Source organism: Amblyomma mixtum, chromosome 6 (assembly GCF_055824585.1).
Source record: "Amblyomma mixtum isolate Tamu chromosome 6, ASM5582458v1, whole genome shotgun sequence".
Classification (NCBI taxonomy): domain Eukaryota; kingdom Metazoa; phylum Arthropoda; class Arachnida; order Ixodida; family Ixodidae; genus Amblyomma; species Amblyomma mixtum.
In genome coordinates, this window is record NC_143017.1 from 137,470,149 (window position 1) to 137,493,431 (window position 23,283).

Sequence of the window (23,283 nt, forward strand, 5' to 3'; positions counted from 1 at the left end):
AAGTAGTGTGTAATACTTTTTTTTTTTTGTAGTGTGTCATTGATGGCTTTGCTAACACATAACTCAACTTTGACTTCTGATGTTTACAGCCTTTAAGCATTCTGCACGTCATGCCAGCTTAACATTACGTGCATTTGGTCATGGTCGCCAACCATTCATATGATGATAGATCAGTCTCGTAACACTTTTATTCCAGAGTAGCAAATACAAAAGATGCACTTTGCTTAGGTGGGGCATTTGGCTTAGGCTCAAGTTGAAGAATTTGAGCTACTGTGAAAATGCTCGCATGCAGGTATTTTTGGGGATTCACTCAATCAACCAGTCTGATTGGAAACTGCACACATGCAACGGTCCCTCTTGCTCCAGTAAGGTTCAGCTTGGCTGTCGTGTTCATCTGAAACAAAAAAAGTTACATTTAGGATCTTCCTTGGCATTGTTTGCAGGAGCTGCTCAAATGATATCTGCTGTCAATGCCATTTCTTATGGCAGAATAACACTTGAAAGTAAGAATGACTGCCAGTGAATCTGTAGTTGCTGAGTGTCTATGCTTCACAGAATTCTGAAATGAAGTGCCACAGAAAGCAGTAGTGTAGCTACTTCTCTATAACGGACCAGTCAGCCTTGAGTTGTCAACATAAGGAAGTGAGTAACTGAGCAACAGCAACTCATAGTACTTGCCTTGGGGTAAAAGGGTTGCACTTTCAGCTCGTAGTTAAATGTGTAGTCGGTGCCCTCCCGTAGTGGACACTGTATGCCCCTTCCTTTGCAGCCGTTGTTGTCAGTCATGGGTAGAGGAAGCTCAAGATCGTCTTCAAGCAGGGCGCTGATAACCATCACCAGGGTTGGCGAGTTTTGGTCTGCAAACAATGGCAGTTATTTCTGTGGACTTGAGCATACTGGCTAAACAAGCATTGACAATGAATCCTGACTGATCTTCCACACAGACTCGTGAGCCTCTTTCAGCCAATAATGATGCGAACTACTGTCATGAATACATATTTGTGAAGCAGTACTGTCTCTTGGAGATGTGTTCACAAAGTGATGACCTGGGCACGTATTATGAAGGTTACGTATGCGTGGGCCATAAACAGTGGTTGGGGAACACATGATGCAAGAATCAAAGAAATCAAGAGGTTGGACAATCATTTTTTTTTAACCCACTGGACTTGCAAACAACAGATAGAAATGCTGCAAAAGCCATAGATTTAATTCAAGTGATAATGCGCTTCTAGCGGTACACAACATGTGTAGGTTTTAAAAATAATGTTTTGATGGTTTCGGGGTAAGACAAATCTGGCCTTTATGCATAAGGCATTTGCATCTCAAAACTCAAGCTCTATCTTTACAAGAAGTGAAAAGGTACGTATCAGCTTGTGGTCTCCCGATTTAATTTCTAATGACCTCTGGTTAAAATTTATTTCAAGTAGTCAAATTGATACTGGAATTGGTAGTGTTGTAATTAACATGGTGTCAAAGTGAATAACACCGAAGGGGTGTGAGCAATACCCCGCTGTAATGTAGACCTGGACCATGCTTGCAGAGCAGTGGGAAATAGAGCCTAGTGGGGGTAGCTCCACTGTTAGTCCTTGTCATAGCCTAAAACATGGAAGAGGACAGCAGTCTGTACTTCTCTGGCTTCTGGGGAAGAATGCGTGGAAGGAGGAAACCTGTATTCCCTGGTACCACGGCTTACAGTCAGGCGGGTCTTGCACCCTCGACAGGGGATCCGAGACCCCCAGTCGCTAGAATGTAGGGACTGCATGGATCCAAAGCTGGCAACCATTTTGTTTTTTGTCAGTGGTGGTCGGAACATTTCTTCTCTATCGTTTTGTATAAGAATCGTTAACATATTTTATAAAACCTGAGGCGGAGAAAAATAAAAAGTTGGCAGCACTACACAAAGGCTGGAAGAAAAAGGGAAACCTGTGCCCTCGCACCATGAGTCAAGTCAGTACAGAGATGACCACTTAACTTGAGACTACACAACGAGCACACTGGCAGTGCTTGGGGACTGCCTTCTTCAGGTCTGTGTCATAGGTTGAGCAAACATTGAGCTTTAAAAATTATTTCTTCCCTTTGTATAAAATGATGTGTAAAACAGGTTTCCAGCCACATTCTCTATTTTCCTCTCCACCTTTCCTCGAATCACTATAGAGACCCCCAACAGAGCCAGGCAAAGTGGTAACAACATCACCCTACTACCTTCTGCGGCTTAGCAACCCTTCCTTGTTTATTGTTTTGTTTCTTGCCAAAGATGTTGTGTCTATTGTTGACTGCATCAAGACCACTTTCTACAGCAGCCATCCTTCTAAGGCCCTGTGCTTCACCCGGTGCTTCACCGAATGCAAGGGTGTTGCGCCATACAGATGAATGAATGGTAGCTTAGTGCAGTTCACTCTTTCATATGCTGTTCTTTTTCTTTTCTTGCTCTGCATTCAGATGTCGAGAAAAGTGTTGTCACCAATACAATGGGTAAGATTTTATTCACTTGAAAACATGACAGCCGGCTTTAGTATCTGTAGCCAACTGCTTACTTGCATAGAGCCAACGCTTGAAGGCTCAAAAGTTGACTGGCATTGTCTAAGTGTGAAAGAGCAACCTACTGGATGTTTCAGGGAAGCCCACCTATAATTTTTAAATACAAGGTTTAGAATTTTTTTTAAAACAACAGCTTTGCAGCATATTAGTACCAGTGGTTGTGGTCGCCAGAAAAAAACTGGCGAGTAATGTGAGCCAACAAGCTGGTTATAACTTCTTAAATATTAGTACATATGTATTAGTACATATTAGTACATGACGTATGTAGTACATTAGTACTACATACGTCACTTCGCGACGCACGTATCACGTGACTTTCTCCGTCCCGCTCGGGATGGAGAAGCGGTTCGGACGGTACGTGTCACCTGAAGCGTGCGTTCCGACATGTACAGGTGGCCGTTCCTTCATGCGCTAGACCAGGGGTTCTCAAACTTTTTTGCTTGGAGGAACCCCAAAAGCCTTCAATAAGTTCCAGGGAACCCCCCCCCCCCCCCCCCCCCCCCCTCCCCCTGCTTTCACTTAGCAGCAATGTTGTCGAATGCATTTTTGCAAAGAGAGAGTTGCAAAAGTTAAATGTTTATTGCACAGATTAATACAAATACTAATGTGATGGGTGGTACTGCTTCCCTTTTAAGAGCAAGTCAAAGCGTGGCTCAGTAGCACTCAGAGCCAGTCTCATATCAGCTGCCGGGTCAGGGCCGGTGAGGGTTCTCGCGGAACACAAGAAGACAGCCCGCGGAACCCAGTTTGAGAACCCCTGCGCTAGACAACCGCGCGCTTTTCGAATGACGCGCGGGATGTCCAAAGTCCATTGCGTCAAAGCACCGAGCGCAACCGCATTTTTTAAGTTCTATGAACTGATAGAGCTATTAATTACTACCGTTCAGATATAAATGTGTACTTATAAGCAGGCGAGTTAGAGAGATAACTGTTACTATTTAATTAACTGCATGGTTGCTAACGTGATTGACCTATTTTGTGGCATCAGTAGACTTTGGTATTACTATGCCACAAAAGTCACCTTTGTACGTCAAAAAGACTACTTAAGAAATTACCGGCTGGCTTTGCTGAAACACTAGTAGGTACTTCTTGAGGATTGATTCTATTCGGATAACTCAAAAGATTTCTGCATGCTGACAGAATGCTGACTTTCCTTGGTGGAAAGGGGAGTCGTTAATCTGACCTCCAATAAGTGAAGAGAAAGCAGACTTTTTCTCTTGTCAGGTCGGAAAAGCGGGAAGGTGACAATCCTATGGAGATTTAAAGGATTAGACATCACAGTTTCGGATGTGTTTTTCATCGCATTGGTGCTCAAGACAATAGTGTACACGAATCACGACGTAGGGTTCACCTACGCCTGTTAAATAATTTATGATTGATTTTTTTTCTCGTGCCGTTTCGGTTCCAGTTTCAATAGCCGAACGTTGGCTGTGGCGTCATCGAAGATTTGAGGTCACGACAGTCATGCAAAAACTGCGGTATAATAGTTGCTGCAGCGATCGCACTGCAGCTTTTGTATGCCGCACGTGACCAGGCCTCAAATCGTAGTATGACGGCCATGGAAGAAACAACATAACTAAGCTTTTTTGTTTGTTTGTTGAATTTTATGGTACATAGGCAACTAAGCCATTATGCGCTAAGCTCGACAAGCTTTTTTGGCGGCTCTAAGCCAGGAGCGCAATTTGAATTGAATTGCATGTCCCGTGAACGCCTAGAGTGGAATCACGTGACTGGTAGTCGCTAACATCATGGCTTCCATGGTCGCTAGGCAGCGTCCATATACGCCATATACCTGCCGTGTAATGATTTAAACTTACCAACAACGACAATTTAACGTTAACGATGCGACCCCTTGACAGGAAGGGATAAAGAATTTTCAGCTAGACCTTGCGTGGATATCTTCCCTAGGCACAATCTTCGCAGCTGTCAGCTATACATGGCATGTCTTACTTGATTTGAAGGCCATGTCGATCCTGGCGGTGTCACCGCGCTTTATTGCGCAGGGTTCTGACGAGCAGGGTTGCATCTGGACTGATTTCACACTGCCACCTTACATGGAGAGAAAAAAGAAGAAAAAATCATTTCAAGAGCAGTCTTTTTGTTTAATAAGGACAGCACGGTGCATAATTATGGTTGATTACTCCATCTAACGTTAAGTAAGCCTGAGGGTGATTGCATTCTGATCACAAAACGCACTTAGAGTAGCACGTGTATAAAGACTTCTCAGTATGACTGGCGCAGCAGTCTAGAACGTGTTTTGCACAAGTTGTCAGGAAAGCTTGCACTATCAACGCAATAAGAACTTGTAATTATATAGAAGTTGCTAACTACCTGGGTGGACGCACCGCGGTGGCTCAGTGGTTATGACGCTCGGCTGCTGGCCCGAAAGACGCGGGTTCGATCCCGTCCTCGGAGGTCGAATTTCTATGGAAGCGAAATCCTACAGGCCCGTGTACTGTGCGATGTCAGTGCATGTTAAAAACCCCCATATGGTCGAAATTTCCGGAGCCTTTCACTACGGCGTCCCTCATAGCCTGAGTCGCTTTGGGACCTTAAACCCCATAAACCAAACCAAACTATCTCGAACAGTTGCGCACACACGAAGAAAAACGCCTTGCGTGAAATGGACTATCGACACCACATTGATTAACATTTATTGCTATCGGAGGGAACGTAAATGTTGTCATTATAACTTGACGGAACGTTATGATGCATTGTCTGTAATTATAGGCGACGTTCACCTTTAGACCAATACAACTAAAAAACGCAGCGGCAAATACCCCTCAGAGGAGTCCCTACAGCCTATATACAGCCTATATAGGTATTTTACATGTAATCGCCCAATTCCATTTCACGGAGGCAACTGTCAACCATGCACTTCCGATACAGCACTCGGAGATTAACCGCGACGTCATAACAAACGGTCGACGCCATTGGGTGGAGAGCGCGATTTATCTCCGACTGTTGATATATATAGTCCTTCTTCAAGCCCTTGCTTTGGTCTTGCATTTTATTTGCTGAACACAATGATTTAAATCACGACGGTGCTAATCTGTAGTATCTCGGCTGATTTATGAGCTGAACGGAATTTTTTTAGCTCTGTGGAAACGACTCTATTCTTATTCTCCTCCAAGTGGAAACTCACGCAAAACATGTAACTTGATGTCAACAATGCTATTGGATCCTATTGGACATCACCTTAGGATCTCCTGCACCTATGCTGTGGACATTCTTACCTGCGCACATCCAGAGCATTCTGCGCAGCTACCAGCAGCCATCGTGGACGAAACCAAACTTCGGCTGATTCAAATATCGTCCCCAAGGCTTCACACCCTCAGGTACGGTTTCATCAATTCGATTTAATCGCAAAAATATACAATATTTTTTACACCTCTCACGCACCTGTTTTGCCGCGCCGTACTTCTACCGAGATAATACGGACTGCGCGAGAATCACCTGAGGTAGATACATGCCGTTCGCACGAAATCGACCACACTCACCGCAACTCTTGAACGATATCTGTCGAGCCTGCGCCGTCGCCGCGCTTATAGTCGCGACGAAGACGAGCACACCCAGAGCAGCGATGCCGTTCATCCTTCCAGCGAGCGCGTTTGCGGGAGACGACGTCTAGACGGGCGAATGTTCGCGCAACTCTGAATAAACCGCCCGTCGGCGCGTACACTTAAATAAGAAGCGAGCGCGCCCGAACCCAAGGCGAGTATACCGAGAGATGCCGTGGCGTCCTTTTCGCACGGTTGAGTGGTCTTTACGCGAATGGCTTTCTCCTCCGTTCTGCTCTTCCGTGGAGCTCGGCAAGAGCTTGTAGCTTTCGCGGTTGGTGGTGGTCCTTGCGTCGAAATGCGTCACTCAATCGCTTTCGAGCCACAAGCTACGCAGCTTCTTGGTAGCATGCCACGTGCCGAGCGTCCTTTAATTCACAACCGGAAGCAAGCGAGGTGATATACTGCGTACCGCGTCCCCCCCCCCCCCTCCCCCCCTTTTAAATCCGCGCAGCTTTCAAGTCACATTCGGGGTGGTTTCAGGGCTACATAGCGGAAGCCAATGACGTTCACTCTGGTCGACAGCGATGTGGTGGCTACACATCGGCACTAGCGTGTATATATATATATATATATATATATATATATATATATATATATATATATATATATATATATATATATATATATAAAGGGGATTGGGGGAGTAAATATTGCCGTGAGTTCTGATATGTTTACGTATATCAAATTTTTATTTGTATATCGCCTCCGTCGAACGGCTTTTACTGTTCACTATGCTCGGGGTGCGTTGTCTGAAGTAGGTTCGCTATGGTACAACCTACAACTCAAGAACGGAACAGCTTTTCCCTAACAAAGCGCCCTCTTTCACGTGCCCAATGGCGTCGGCTGATTCTCATGACCTTGCTAGCGTGACAATGCAGGGAGGAGACTATCCGATTTCATCTGCCACTCCCTACACTGTCACAATGGCAGGGTCATGAGTTGTTGTGCAACAGCGCAACGGCACAAGGCCAGAGGACAAGAAGGGACGATACACAGCGCTGTCAGACATGATTTCTTGTACAACAGCGCAATGTCGGACCAACGTGCCCATCAGTTACTGTTGTAGGGTCATGAGAATTGGCCAATGGCTGGAATGGGGTCCTTTGACGGGGAAAAGCCGCTTCGTTCTTGAGTTGTACCCGACTATAGCATTATAGTATAGACGGTTTTAGCATATATCTGAGACGTATGCAAATAGTCATGGAGTAGCGTGCATTGTTTCGGGCGTCCCGAAAGGAAGGTCTCGACCTGTGCTTTTGGCAAACGTCCGCTTGTTGAAAGCCTTCAGTTGCGCACGTTCAGGCCAGGCATTCACTTTAGCTTTCTGGAGTTCTAATCACCGACGATTTAATTTATTTATTCGGTTTGAATCGATTGTATTACTCCTGCGAGTATATACAGTCGAAGCTCGAATGTTCGGCCGTCTGCTTTGTTCGAATTCCTACTCACGCTTTGGCCCTGGCGTGCAGTCTTGGTAAAAAGTCTTAAGGCCACAGCGTTCAGCTGCTGCGAAATGAATGTCCCTAGAATGCTCCGTGCAGCGGATCATTCAAAACACAAGTCAAGCAGGCAGCTACCCCACCTCAAGAAGAAACCTGCCAGCATTTCGAGGTCGTTCGGTCTTTAATACTGCCCTAATGGCTCTGTTATGCGACTGAAGCGAAAAGCCTTTGGCCTTAAGACTTTTGACCAAGACTGTACATTTTGAGGAGAGGAAGCCGACCTCCCGCGGCCCATGAATTCCGACAGCGCGGCATCTCGCCCCCGCCCGAGCATCATGTGACCGTTACAAACGATCACGCGACTGCCTGCAGCATTCGTTTATCTTAGTTCTCCTGGTTATAAGTACAGCAAGGTATCGGTTAAAACTATGGCGCTTAACATAAGCGGTGACGTACCCTTTTCTCTAGCCGCCTGGATCTTTCCTTCTCTCGTTGGCATATGCCGCGACAAGCGTGAGTCGGACTCTGCGCATGCTACACAGTGAGCCCAAAACGTGTAAAAGAGTGCAGTTTAGGGACAGTGCAATTTAAAGCACTTTTCCTTCTGCAGGGACGACAGTCGGCCATATATGAGCCCTCGGCAGCGATGTATATGCTTCCGCGCTGTCCTGTCTCATCAAAAGCAGCTGTGCTGCCGCGAACGCGCCATTTCCAGAAGTTCCGCAACTCCCGGCGTGATTACCTCATCCAGGGAGCGTCACGTGTGAAAAAAAAAAGAGAGAAAGCAAATCTGGCAACAGCTCAACGATCTCTGGTAGACACTCAAAAACGTCTCATACTCCGCGTCTCACTTGCGATGGTGTCATGCAATGCTTATTACGCCGCGCATGCGTTAACACTCTCTCCGCGAACCTGAATAAAAAAATTGCTGAGGCTCAGCCAACACCACCTAGTTCGTCTAGGTGGTGTTGGCTCAGCTTGGCTAAGCCTGGGGAATGCAAAGCATATTAGTGGCTAGACTTGGTAATACATGGCTTTCCTTGGTTGAATACTTGGTCATTTTAATACAACCACTAGAAGCCTTCGTCGTGGGGGAAGACAACGGCATGGCTACAGCGGAACGCCGACTAACCCCGAGACGCGCGTTGGGTGAGCGCCTGGATTGCCACGGAAGCCTGCGTTCAAAGGGCAAGGCATCGCGCCGAACGGGTGGTGGCGTTCCTTCCTTCCTGTACGGTGCGGTTCGGGTGTCCTCCGAGATGACATTAGGCCCGTAAACATTTCATGCTTACTGTACTCTCGGTTACGGGAGAGGCAGAGATTTTTGTCCTGATCGTTTGGAAGTCAATAAACTTCTCTTTATAGTATGAGACACAAGGACATTAAAGTGGTTGTATTAGAAACAACGCTCTTCCAGCCGGTGCTCTCGTTCTTCGGAGGATTCCATGGCGCGCCTTTGTCGTCTATAGGCATTCCGACGCTCCAAACGAGTCGACGTACTACTACACTCACTACCGTCCACCCTGATTGAAGCACAGTTTAACTCTTGCACCAGAGTCGATACACCACTGTCCGCACTGGTTGAAACACAGTTCGACGGAGCGAGGTGGAGGCCGGCTCTCTCATGCGATGTCACGTGGTGTGACGGCTAGGGGTCCCGCGGCGACGGCGCGAGGTGGAGGCCAGCTCTCTCATCCGATGTCACGTGGTGTGACGTCACGGTGCCACGTGGTATGGCGTCACAGTGTCACGTGGTGTGACGTCACGGTGTCACGGGGGGGTCCCACGGCAACGGCGTGAGTGGTAGCTCTAGCAATATGCTTCGCATAAAAAAGTTATCCTTGTTTGTACCACGAATTCCAGATACACGTGTAGTAGGGCACGCCCAGAAAAAAACAAAGGCACGTGCAGTTTTAAATTTCCGAAGCTTATTTGCGTTGGCATTACAAGGGTCTGTGCAAGAAGAATTGGCGACCAACGTCGCAAGTAACGCTTAACGTGGTACGAACCTTGTGACGTCATCACAACCTGCCCATCGGACTGTGAGCGAACTGTTTACCGTGGCAAGTGGCAGTTAAATTAATGACTGGTCGCGAGAGGTCGAGCAACCTGGGTCTCACAAGCCCCACCGATGACTGTGTTTGAAATATCCGCTTGAAGGGCAGTGGTGCGTCGCTTGACCGCTACAACACTGCGCCAGGAGTGGCTTGAGTACTACCAGCTAACTATGAATGTAAAGTAAGGATGGCCAATTCCGCATATATCGACGTTAGCTCACACAGAATCAGCTACAACAGACATTGCCAGCGCATTCAAGATATCCACTGAGGATCGCCAAGGAGTTTTATGCATAGCGTATGTTCCGCTACAACGGCCAAAATACCCGTGCAGCGTGTATGGATACTAATTTATAAGAAAAGCTAAATATAGTGGAATAATTTATTCCACTAATTTAAAAAATCCGCTCCAGCACCGCTTTGCTATCACACATGATAAGCATCCCCGTTTTTTTAGCAGCGTGTAGCCAGCTGCAGCCCCGATGGGCGACAGGATATACACTACTTGACATGCACGAACAGGGCAGAGACGGCAACCCACAGCTGCAGCCAGCCTTAATCCCAGGCTCTCATTCCTTCTCCTCTAACCCACCATCCTTTCCCGTCCATCGCAGCACTGGCAACGCGACAAAGTGGGCCAATAAACGTGTTTTCTCTCATTCATTCCTGCGTGTGACGCATTCGCTGCTTGCGTAAAGCTGCCTGAGCACGACCAAATCGATATAACTTCACAAACTAAAAGTTCAGGAACGAAAAGTTTCTTCCCTGGGCTTGGCTGGCGGTGAAATGCGTCAAACGCAGAGTTTTTTTTTTATTTTCCAACTTAAAGTGGTATGCCCCCCCCCCCCCCCCTCCCTCCGTTGTATTGAAATCTGCTCAAGAGCGTCATTGAATGAAATATGTCTGCCTGTTCAAGTTAACAGCGATTAGCGAGACCTTCAGGTGGGGGAAGGAGAAGCTAGCAGCTGGACCGGTTCGATGGTTTAGGGAATGGATATTCCATGCGCGTCTGTTAAAGCACGTCACAGACCAGTCGAACGAAGTCCTTACAGCCGTGAGATTGATGTAACCAGAAGAAAAAAAAGACAAACATCTAACAGACGTATGCAAAAGTTTAGGCCGTGTCCACGTCATAATATTTTGTCTTCGCTGCTTGAATGGTTATAGACTGAGTGTATCACATCCACCTGTTATCCGCGCTACATATTTACCACCTAAATTAAGTTGTCACGACTGAAACTATGAAGTAACCGCCAAACTAAATGTTGCGCACCCTGTGCTTCCAGGTAGTTCAGCATGCGTCGACTAAATTGCTGCTAAGTTGAGGCCGGTGTCTACATAATTACACGCTGTTTTCATGGCTCGAATGCTAAAGACAACGTGAATATCCCCCAGACAGATATATTTTCGGCCACATGTTAACGTAATGCAAACGACACATGCAAGATTCCAGTTCAAGGCAGTCCACGCCAGCCACAGCTTGTGGCATGGAAGACTGATGACGACCATCTAACAAGGATTGGGGTTGTATATGATGCTACCCCAGAAGCAAAATACATTTGAAAAAAAAAAAGACGTTTATGAAGAGCGGCGTTTGGAGGTGAGTGAGTTGTAGAACTCAAGTGTAGCCTTTGTCGTCAGTCCAGAGCGTGGTTAAGTTGTCTACCTTCACATGTGGCAGGCCACCAGCATGCTCTTACAAGGTTACGCAACCATCTTATGAAAGTTGCATTTTTCTTAATTAAAGTTAAGGCAAGGTTATTCCAACATTTACTTGTAACGTTTCAGAAAGGTGAAAAGAAAAATGCATTAAGAACAACGTAATAACGGTAAACCAATACAAAATAGTAACATAGTTGTAACGTTTCGGTGCCACCTGAGGATTTTTCGGTTTAAACCGAGAAAAAGAACTGTAAAAGTGCGTATAATTCAATTGCAGATATCCGGTTTTATCCAAAAGAAAGGTGAGTACCCTCGATGTGCACCCCACAGTTATGTGACTGCTGTTTAGGTGTTACATTCAAACAAAGGAGAAAATTTGGTAATTGCAGGAGCCATGGACGTGGTGAGATGGTCGCACTGTTAGTTGGTTTGGTTTATGAGGGTTTAACGTCCCAAAGCGATTCAGGCTATGAGGGACGCCGTAGTGAAGGGCTCCGAAAATTTCGACCACCTGGGGTTCTTTAACGTGCACTGACATCGCACAGTACACGGGCCTCTGGAATTTCGCCTTCATCGAAATTCAGCCACCGCGGCCGGGATCGAACCCGCGTCATTCGGTCAGCAGCCGAGCGCCGTAACCACTGAGCCACCGCGGCGGCACGGTCGTACTCTTGGATTAGCGCAGTTGCGCGTTTTTCATGAATTTCACCCCTAGCTTACACGGCTCTACAGACCTCAGGGCTTCATGTACCTTCTCTCCTAGCGAAGTGCAGTTCGTTCACTGTGATCACCCTCTTAGGCCAGTTACTAGATTGTACAGTTTTCTCCACTGCTTGTAAGCAACCTGACGAGAAATCGGACTTAAGCGTCGCAAGAGAGCGCAATGATCAGGCTACCGCGATGGTTCAACGGACACACATACCATGTGATTCCCCGCCCTCTCGCTCAATCCAGCACAGCAACACAACGATAACATGACATCCCAGTTTTTAGATGCAAACTTCTGCTTGCGTTTTTGTCTGCCGGCTGCAGATTTTTTCACGTTGATAGCACTTCCTGCTACAAGCTGTTCGAGTATTGGCAACTTTCAAGGCCTTGAGGAGGCGCTTTAAATGATCCAATATGGCGGCGTTAAAGATGGCTACTCCTTTAAGAAGCCTAGGTAGGATCGCGTTTGGTTTAGGATTTGGCTATAAACTCGCGCTTGTTTGTCGATGGTGGCGACCTCGGGTGAGCGAGTCTTTCGTTTCTTTATACTGTAAGGTGTAAACGAGTGACAAGGAAGAAATCGCTGTCCGGCGTTTGAAAACGGCCGCCATGAAAGCGAAGCGGTGGACTGTCGCCGCATGCTTCGAGGAGAATTTAACATCCCCCCAGAGACATCAACGATGAAGACTTTTGTATAACGGATGTATGACAGAGCTATAAGTGCAGTTTTCTGAATTAGCACTACGGGTAAGACTCAGCGACTGCCATGCTGCTAGCGCAGCAACAAAGCTAAAAAAGTTTGCCAGTCACTTGCTTGAGCTTTAACTGATAAAAATCCGCACTTTTGCATTTCAAAAAAAGTTTCAAAAAAAAAATTTAACACGTGATGCTTTTAATATAAATACAGATTTATAACCGCGTGCACAAGTGGAAAGCAAGAGGAAGGACATAGCCTTTACCGCGCACTGTTTTTTCGCCTTGTTCTTTTATTTTGTAAACTATGTATGGAAGGTATGTAATGAAGATAAGGCCATTATTACGCTGTTCTTTTGATTCGATTCTTATCCGCCTGTCTGATTCCAGACACAGGGAGGCATGGGGTAATAACGAAGTGGAAAAATAATCATGAAACGGAGTGCGAATGAAATCATAATACACGCCCCACCCCGCTTTCCGCGGATAACAAAGCACCGTATCACCATACCCGCATCCCTTAATATGACTACTCAGGCACAGCTCCCTTCGCTCTTGCAATATACCCGATATAGTCACGTGTGCACGGCGACCTTTGTTAACAAATGGCGCCTGTTATTCATACAGGCCGTTCTGATCCATTGAAATGATCTTTTTTAGAAACATATAGGCTTTTTGTCTGACGTGAGCTGTGCTGTCATGGTTTCGCAAGCGTTCACAGCAGCGGGAAGGCTTTCTGTTCCTACGCTGTCTCTTTATTCCGGGCACCAGAAAAATCACGAACTGAAACTTAACGACCCTTCTGTTTCATTAGCTTGCAAATATATCCATGCAGTTGACAGCGCTCATAAGTACACTTTCAGCTGAATTAGAAAGATAATAAAAACCAAAAACTCCAATCCCTACTTATGGCGTATTTCAATCGGTGATCCAGAGCACGTCTTCTTGCTCCGATAACCGAAAAGCGGGCTTAATGGGCGATTTGGATTCATCTTGAGATATTATTGGCCGAGAGAGATTTTTCATTCCTTGGATGATTCAGTGATCTTCTCGCATATCGGCGATTGGAATATGCCATTAATATGCTTCGACTGTAAACGACTGCCGCCCGGAGGTGTCCGTGGTGCGCTCGATGCGAAAAAAGCGATGTTCGTTGCAGCCTCGGTAACAAGATGCTTCTCTGAAAGTATGCGCTTCCGATCATCCACTGGCACGCCTCGCCGAAGACCTCGGTTTATCGCCGGAAGTGGCAACCGCGCTCGCTGCCGTGGCGGGCATGCGCACATACAGAATTGCTGCATACGAGATGAGAGAACGACAACTGTTGCTTAACACCGCCGAAGAGAAAGTGCGCGCCAAGGCTGCCTGTGATGAACTCGAGACGTCTGAAGGGAAGGTTCTGTCTGGATTTATTAGCTGCATGGACACAGTGTATACTGTGTTAACGTAGAGGTAGCATACTAATGCAGTTTGCACGGACACAGATTTATTAACTGCAAGAAATCAGTGGAAATTTTGGGAGCGCATATCTTGGAACACGCATGCTCTAGAAGAATTCCCACATGGAGGGGTCCAGAAATGCGACGTCGCCTCTATGTTTCCGCTATACAAACCAACACTCTACCCGTAGTGTCTGAAAAGTTCATTGATGTATTAAGTTAATTAAGTGCCCAACGGTGACAATCATCATTTCACTTCGTGTCCCCCTGGCAGCATAACTTTAGGACAGAGGTGGATGTAACGTACCACCCAGTGCTTAATGAAAAAAAAAAATCTCTAAAGCTTAATATTGATCACACTGTTTTTGATTGATTTTGATCACAACAAAACAACGCGATGCGCACCACAAGGACACCTTTTCTCTAAGCAGCCAAAAAGGGATACTTTTTCTTTGAGCAAGGCCAGGTGTTGGTGATGTGGTGAATTTGCGAGGATCTCTCCCTCATTTACGGTTGTAGGTGAATGAGGATAAGTAGGCTTATACAGAAAAAATGCCAAATAAAGATATTAAATATATTTGGAATATTCATACAATGTAAGCTATTTTAAACTTCCGAGAGCCTGAAGGAAAATTTGCGAAGCAGAGGAGTAATTAAAGCAAATATGCCATATATACCGCGGCGGCCGAATTTCGATGGAGGCGAAATTCTAGAGGCCCGTGTACTCTGCGATGTCAGTACACGTTAAAGAATCCCAGGTAGTCAAAATTTCCGGAGCCCTTCACTACGGCGTCCCTCATAGCCTGAGTTGCTTTGGGACGGTAAACCCCAATAAACCAAACCAAACCATATATACCTTACTGATCAAATCACGCTAAAAGGCACAGAAAGACGAAAACGGACGACACAGACGGACGAAGCGCGTTACGCGCTTCGTCCCTCTGTGTCGTCCGTTTTCGTCTTTATGTGCCTTTTAGCGCGATTTGATCAATATGAAGCGCCAACTAGCCCCCGCTCTTGCATATATATATACCTTATCATTCCTTATCGTGAGGGACAACTTAAGACGAAAAACTGGTTGGCTGTGTATGTGCACACTGTTTCTGCATTTTTAGAAACACCACCGTGCAAGTAATAGGCCTCCCACTTAGGCATGGATTGTATTAAATTATTAAACTCATTTAACAAGTCTTACTGTAGATGCGTAAATATAATTTACTGTAAGAGGACAGAGCGGAAAAGGGAATCAGAAACTATGCAACTTCAAAAGGCTCGAAATTGCTTTCGTGTGCTCGAAAGGTCACTAAAGATATACGCAGAGATTTTTGCAGATATTATAGTACAGGGGAATGTGGAGACATGGCGCTAGAGGTACCAACTGCCACCCTGTATATGAAGTGCCTCATGATCTCAAGCGTACCGCAAGCACAGAAATATGTGAAAACAGTACTGTTTAATCAGAAAAACGAGTGTTCAAGAATTAAAAACAAATTATCATTAATGACAGGATTTCCTTACTATCCATTCCTTACAATGCATGCGCAAAGGTAATCGCTAAAAGAATCAGACAGACCTTAAGACTTCAGACAACCAGTACAACCGGCTTGTTTTGGAAGGGATATTCTGCTACAGATGATGTTCACATCTTCAGTGAGGTGACACAGAATTGCTCAAAATATAAGCAGCCCCTGACACAGTAATAAGGGAGTACAAGTTGTAATTACTCCTTAGCATCCAACCCAAGCGCACCTGTACGACTGCAAAGGAAAGCTATACAGATTTCACAGAAAATTCGTAGTCAAGGAAAGTTAGTAGAGTTGGTGAAGCTACTGCCCTGGACAGGCGGCGGTCCCGGGTTCGAACCTCGAATCAGAACGAATTTTTCTTTAACTACGAAGATTGCTATGGCTTATGGCTGGGCTTGGTTTAATGCCAAGGGTAATTACTTTCTTATTACAAATTTACTCCTTCGGGGATTCTCCTAAAAACTGCAAATATTCCCTTACACAGCTTTCAGCCGCCGCGGTAGCTCAGTGGTTTTGGTACTCGGCTGCCGACCCGAAAGATGCGGGTTCCATCCCGGCCGCGGCGTTCGCTTTTCGACAGAGGCGAAATGCTACAGAGGCCCGTGTGCTGTGCGATGTCAGTGCACGTTAAAGAACCTCAGGTGGTCGAAATTATCCGGGGCCTTCACTACGGCGTCCCTCACAGCCTGAGTCGCTTTGGGACGTTAAAAACCCATAAAACCTAACCTTATTGAAAGCAGCTGTCTGACAAGTGTACTGTGTTGTACTGAGGTCGCAGCGCTCAATAAGGCAAGTGCGATCTCTCTGTTCTCTGTAACATTTTTGAGCGCGCAGCGAATTTCAACGCTTTTTTTTTTTTTCTGTTTGATGAGACAGACATTTTTGGCAGGAGTCGATCGCCCAGCTTCACCGGCAATGTCCGCAAGAATGCCCTCTTTGCTTTGGGAGAGCTGCACGAACGCACATGCAGACATCTTCCTCGGGCTTCAGAACAGATTTACGTTCACTCTGCTGAGCCATAAATAAGTCACTCTGCTTTTTATTTTAGAATTTGCATTCACGTGCGTGCCTTCTGCTTGATCGGAGTGGCTTTTGGTGCGGCATTTGCTGTGTTCGCCAGGTTCTGATTCAATAGCAATAGGGAAATTCAAATAATCAAATAGCTGGCTGACTTTTCCGAGATCATAGCGTCGGTGACCGGTTGTGATACGACACACTTGCTGAAACTCGCGAAAATTAAAATGTAGAAAAAAATTACGCTCGTACTTAGTACTACCCGAGTCTGGTGCTGCGGCAAACGTCGGGCTTTAGCGGTTCGTTGTGAACGCTGAAGGCGACAGGCAGCAGCTGTTTTGTTTTTGTTTGCGCGAAGAGATGCTCGGTACGTAGTCCGGGTGATTGCCACCTGAAAACGGTCCCGCTGCGTTCAACTTACGATCACACGCACACGGAACACCGCGTCGAAACTTTTCTTGCCGAGAGCCCGACAGAACGCGAACGAGTTGCAGGCGTTGATTCTTGCACTATTCGCTGCGCGACCCAAGATCCACCATGCGGATTAAGAGATTTCGGTGCAGGAATTCAATGCTGGCCGTTAAGCCGGTCGCCGAACTTGTCCCGCTATCTGACCGCAATAAACCTCTTTGTCGCCAGTTGCTGTACGGTAACGATGGCACTGTATTGAATGGGAGAAAAACAAAAACGACATGTATTGAAACTCAAAGTTGGTGAGAGCGATCGAATGGTTTCGAGGCGCACAGTTTTCCATGAACGCTCTCGCTGCCTGCTTGGCCATGGCGAGGGTGACAAGTTAGTCTGCAGGCTTACGACGAAATCACCCCGTTCGGAATCTGGACATTCGGGAGACAGCAGCGAGCTATACGTGACCGAAATGAATCCATGTCTGCAATGTTTGTTTGCGGCGATACGCGCGATGAAACTGAAATATGGTCCTTCCTGCAGCTCGCGTACAGGGCTGTTCATACGTGCGACAAATTCACAAAAAAAGAAAAAATCACATTCTCGCGTACTCCGCTCCCGCCAGTACTCACTGTCTACAAATCCCGAAAAATGTCTAATTGCACGGTCTCGTAGGCTGATACGTTAATGTAGCGCTATTAACGCTTACTGGCAGGTCGAACCGGGTCGAACCGCAGCGCCTATGTTGAGAATTCGAATCTCAGTAGGGGAGCGGCACTACTCAAGCCGTAACGTTTGCTGCAAGTCTTGCACGGTTATGAATCGATCGCCTAATTGAGTGGGCCTATTTACAATGCAATTGATGTGCTTTCAAAGTCGAATTATTTATTACGATGCATGGCAGAGTTTACCGTCCCGTGCATGCCGTGCGTTCTTTCTTCTTTCCTTGCCGTGGCTGCATATTTCCTCCACCGCTTCCATTCATGCCGTGCTCTGCAAATGCGATTATTTTCGTGCTAACGGCTAGTTTTTTGTTTCTTTTTTTTTCTTTCAGGCGGCGATGCCCACACGCACGAGAAGTTCATGAACATGTGGGGTGGCGACACGAAGTTGTGGCCAAATTCTTGAAGTCCTTACATCGTGTTCTATTCAAATGAAACAGCTTTGCACGAACCATCGAAAAGCCCAGTAGCCTAACATTATGCTGTGAGTCGTTTCAGACATCATGCAAGCAGTGGGAGGCAACCCTGACCAGCAATGGTCTGGATGACCAACGCCAGACCATCCGACGGGTCCAGACATCAGCCCAAGCTACCGGAATCCTGAGCTATGGATTCCGTCCAGCTGACTCATCCAACATTTGAAAAGGGTTGGGTATTGGGGTTTAACATCCCGAAGCGACTCAAGCTATGAGGGACGCCGTAGTGAAGATCTCCGGAAATTTCGACCACCTGGGGTTCTTTAACGTGCACTGACATCGCACAGTACACGGGCCTCTAGAATTTCGCCTTCATCGAAATTCAGCCGCCGCGGCCGGGATCGAACCCGCGTCTTTTGGGCCAGCAGCCGAGCGCCGTAACCACTAAGCCACCGCGGCGGGGCCATTTGAAAAGGTTATTAAGTGTTCTCTCTCTTCGTTCCGCGCCCGATATTAAGCACATACATCAGGTTGCTTTCTGTCTACATTTCATTCACAAAGTGCGCTGAACAAATGCGTATGCTTGCTGTTGGCTCAGGTCTTTTCTGTTCCCCACTGCCATCCACTGCTGACGTGACTGTCGGCCGACGGGAAAGTGGTGAAGAAATATACACTGCAGACGCGCTGAGACCTTGACATAACATGGTGCCCGTACATACTGGCGGCTTTTTTTTTTTCTATTTTCGTTGACTATTACCACAGCCCGCGATAAAACATTAGTGTCTGGAGGACATTGGCGTTGGGTACAACATTGCAGCTTTCGTTATACAGACGCAAACATGCACTTGACCGGTGGCTAAGCAGCCGGACTTTGCTCCACGCGCCGGGTTAACCAAGGCCGTTGGATTAACAGCCCAGGGGAGGATGGCGACAGTGAGGTGTCACGCAGCACACGTGTCTGACAGTATTCCTCTCTTTCTTGCACGCTCCTCGTAAAATGGTAAATAGACACTTTACAGCGCGAGAGCATGGGCGCCGTTATGTCTGGTCACGTACTCCCGCCGTTATTGCAGGTCTTCTTGTTTTGGCGGCTGCCGGCGCGCTGGCGCCGTCTTGCGAGGTGCTGTACTGGTTCCAGGAGCGTATGTTGTCACGTGGTGGTGACGGCAGTCGAAAAAGAAAGAAGACAGCGAAAGGTCTCTAAACGATACTCTTCATTGGGCTATCTCTTGCGACCACAACGAACTGAACAACTCGGCGGCAGCGATAGCAGCAAACGTGCTCAGCGTTTGTCGAAGAACAGAACCGCTGCCTTTCTCGGCCGCACACTTTCTTTTAGAACTTTCGACACAAGACGCCAAAAGCGACTACGAAAATTTCGAACAATGTAGAAGCACTTGCGCACGGCTGCGATCATTCGAGGTAAACACAGTCGCATATCATGTCAAGAAGTGATAAAGCCGCCTAACGAAGGTTTCGAGCATGAACAAACAAACAGTACAAAGCTTCGCGGCAATGGAACGAACTGGGAGGCAGCATAAAGCCGCTGTGAAAAGCACAAAGTGTGTTAAAGCCACTGAATGTTTGATTTAGGCGCTCTTATTTACTTGCCTCCTTGTGGCGTGTGATCGCTCCAATCACTGGCCATATATTCTCATCTTCCTCTGACGTTCTGTCTTGAAAGGAAAACAGAACAATTTGTTTGTATTCCGATTTCGGATAGGCTCCGCTAAAAGTAAGGCAAAACTGCGTTGGAGGGCAGGTCCCACGGATACAGTCCTCTGGGATCTAATGAAGTGCAAAAAATTTTACCACTGTCTCGTGCACGTAAGCATCTTTCTAAACGCATCGATTATTCTATGATCTGTGCTGTGTGCCGCCGACCAAGATTAGGGATTACAGACTTCCATGATGAATTCATTACAAATATTTTCGAGCTATCGGCCATACAAAGTTTTTTGGAACTGCTCGAAAATGGTGCTGCGCAAACAGCAGTATAGTGCTCTCAAGGTTACCAGCTCGTTTCCACAGCTGCTGCTAGAGCTGAATCAAGGCGGCGCGTGAAGTTTATCTTGTCTGCGCCATTTTCTTTTATTGCGGAAACTTGGAGGCATGTTATCCTCAAATAAAACAGAAATACTCATAGAAAAACTGCAGTCTAAGACATGAATGTCCTCAAACATAAGCATCCTCATGCCAGCTCCCATGCCAGCAGCGGTCACCTTACAAGCAACGTTGTCATGACTCAGCTTGCGACCCGCGTTTGACCAGACAACGACCCCAAAGAAGCATGCCGTGCGCTGAGAAAGTGCCTGCGGTATTTTCTCACGCTTCGCTGGTTGGGGATGAGCATTCCCGGAGAAGGACGCCCGGTGGCAGCGACCGACGACGGACGGAACCAAGAGCGCCCGTTCGGGGAAATAAAGGGACGGAGCCGAAGGGATTAGCCGTTTCCGTCAAGAGCCGACCACACCGTAGACAGCTTGTCGCCGCAGCTTGTCGCCGCCGCGGCGTCGCAAGGACCACATGTGTTTTCGGTGACACGGAGCCGCTGGCAACCCTGTTGCTGCACTGCAGGAATTCGCCGCGGAGTTGCAATTTCTCCTCTCTCGTTCCCACGGGTTGACTCTGCAACGAGTGATTCCGCGTGCAACAGTGCTGTGCGAATGTGATTGGTGCCCATCTTGGTGAAATGTGCTTCGCTCTGGGCCCTGCCGAAATGGCCCATCCAGACGCTCGACGCTATGAGCTCTTAATTTTTTATTCTTTGCTTTTCTAATCTTCAGTATGTAAATAAGTTTCTTAAAAGTGCCATTAAACCCGCTTGTTTTCGTTTCCCAAACTCCGAAGCTTCAGACTTTCCTCAGCCCGACGACTCAACACGCTACCAAATGAAGACCGGGTTCCAGTTATCCTGTGCGCCACAACAACGTATACCAGCAAGTGTACAGGGTGTTTCACGTAACTTGAACCAAGGATATAAAAAAAACTATAAACCGCAGCCCGCTGAAACCAACGACACATTGTTCGCCATCATGTGGCGCTCCTCAGCGTATTTTTTTAATTGCGCTTAATTAGTTAATAAACTGTGATGAATTATGCAAAATTTCAAAAACGTTCCATACTCTTCATTTGGAAGCCGGAATGTTAACGGAGGATAAAGTAAATATCTGGACAATCGGTCGGCGATCACACGTACGCGGACGTTCGGTTGTAAGACGCGTGCACAGTACTGAGCAGCGAACGTTCTTGATAGCTGTGAACACATATTCCTCCATTCGGCAAAAATATCGAGCTCTAAAAAGCGCGCTTTCAGGCATTGGTCCGCTTTTAATCTGCAGTTCGACAACAAGTTATGCTGTCTAAAAATCTCTGCCTCTCCCGTAACCGAGAGTAGAGTAAGCATGAAATGTTTACGGGCCTAATGTCATCTCGGTGGACACCCGAAACGCACCGTACAGGAAGGGAGGAACGCCACCACCCGTTCAGCGCGATGCCTTGCCATTTGAACGCAAGGTTTTTTGAGGAAAGGAAATGGCGCAGTAATTCTCTGCCATCTCGGTGGACACCCGAACCGCGCCGTAATGGAAGGGAGGAACGCCACCACCCGTTCGGCGCGATGCCTTGCCCTTTGAACGCAGCGCTTCTCCCCCGGGCCCGTGTGCGCCTGCGCGGCTTTGCTTCGATGCGCGAAGCCCCTAAGAGATCACGTATGACAACGAAGTGTAACGTGGCATTTATGTGCTTTTTGCACGCGTTATTAGAAATCGGAAATTATAATTCCGTGCGTTATCAAACGCACAGCGACTGATATCTTGATAAACATTGAGAAGGCATTGGCAGCAGTTATTTTTTGTGACTCCTTTGGAGACCAACCGGCGCTTGCATGCCGGTCGCGTAGGAGGGCTTACAGAGTCTCAAGTCTCGTACGGTGCCCGGATGTTCTCGTTTCAGAGCCCGGATGAGTGGATTTCAATGCCCGGATGAGTGGATTTCAATGCCCGGATGATGGCTCTCGGTCTCGGCGTGACGTCACCACACTGCCGACAACGGGGGCTAAAAGCATTTCATGCTTAATATTCATTTTAGTGCCAAGACCGTTACGTTAGGTTGTAGAGGAGGTTTATAAACAACCGATCCCGTTTATTGCAGCATCGTATCTCCTACGGTGTCCTTTTAAGCATGAAATGCTTTTAGCTCCCGTTGTCGGCAGTGTGGTGACGTCACGCCGAGACCGAGCGCCAACATCCGGGCACTGAAATCCACTCATCCGGGCACTGATATCCACTCATCCGGGCACTGAATTCCAGTCATCCGGGCACTGAAATCCAGTCATCCCGGCTCTGAAACGAGAACATCCGGGCACCGTACGAGACAGCGAGATTTAACGAGACTCTCTAAGCCCTCCTACGCGACCGGCATGCAAGCGCCGGTTGGTCTCCAAACGAGACAAAAAATAACTGCTGCCAGTGCCTTCTCAATGTTTATCAAGATATCAGTGGAGCTGTGGGTTTGATAATGCACGGAATTATAATTTCCGATTTCTAATAACGCGTGCAAAAAGCACATAAATGCCATGTTGCACTTCGTTGTCGTACGTGATCCGGGGGAGAAGCGCTGCGTTCAAAGGGCAACGCATCGCGCCGAACGGGTGGTGGCGTTCCTCCCTTCCTTTACGGCGCGGTTCGGGTGTCCACCGAGATGGCAGAGAATTACTGCGCCATTTCCTTTCCTCAAAAAACCTTGCGTTCAAATGGCAAGGCATCGCGCTGAACGGGTGGTGGCGTTCCTCCCTTCCTGTACGGTGCGGTTCGGGTGTCCACCGAGATGACATTAGGCCCGTAAACATTTCATGCTTACTCTACTCTCGTTTACGGGAGAGGCAGAGTTTTTTTTCCGGCATTTAAAGAAAGCCCGCGAATTATGAAAAAGTACCACGTGACTACGCTCGTGCGCTACTAGGGTGCCTCGATGCGCAGCGCTGGCATCGAGGCACCCTATGCGCTACCAAACTGCAGCGCTCTCAGCGGCGTTTCGAGCAAACGGAGCCTGCCCGCGAAGTGAACGGCCGCCGCGCCGCTGCGGAAAGTGCTGACGC

At 47.3% G+C, this 23,283-nt stretch overlaps 2 protein-coding genes across 3 annotated transcripts in view; one reads left to right on the top strand and one right to left on the bottom strand.

Moving 5' to 3' along the window:
* Positions 1-170: 170 nt before the first annotated feature.
* Positions 171-6,376, bottom strand: LOC149340520 (mite group 2 allergen Tyr p 2-like). 2 transcript variants are annotated; one of them, XM_089549332.1, is made up of 4 exons: positions 6,039-6,376; positions 4,489-4,587; positions 679-857; positions 171-394 (listed from the first exon to the last, which is right to left on the bottom strand). In XM_089549332.1, exons 1-4 carry the CDS (start codon positions 6,130-6,132, stop codon positions 311-313), a joined length of 456 nt encoding a protein of 151 aa, XP_089405458.1. In that variant the 5' UTR covers positions 6,133-6,376; the 3' UTR covers positions 171-310. The 2 variants fall into 2 exon arrangements, with proteins under 2 accessions (XP_089405458.1, XP_089405459.1); XM_089549333.1 differs by lacking the exon at positions 6,039-6,376 and adding an exon at positions 5,775-5,872.
* LOC149340521 (alpha-tocopherol transfer protein-like) overlaps positions 1,617-23,283 on the top strand; it is a 71,947-nt gene continuing 50,280 nt past the window's right edge. Inside the window, exon 1 of the mRNA XM_089549324.1 lies at positions 1,617-2,472. Within this exon, the coding sequence (XP_089405450.1) occupies positions 2,469-2,472 (4 nt within the window). The 5' untranslated portion in view covers positions 1,617-2,468. The remainder of the gene's footprint in view (positions 2,473-23,283) is intronic.

Coding starts and splice junctions, on each gene's coding strand:
- LOC149340520 (XM_089549332.1), bottom strand. CDS start 6,132: ATGAACGGCATCGCTGCTCTGGGTGTGCTCGTCTTCGTCGCGACTATA. Junction 4,588..6,038: donor GATATCGTTCAAGAGTTGCG/GTGAGTGTGGTC, acceptor TCTCCATGTAAG/GTGGCAGTGTGAAATCAGTC. Junction 395..678: donor TGCAACCCTTTTACCCCAAG/GCAAGTACTATG, acceptor TTTTTGTTTCAG/ATGAACACGACAGCCAAGCT.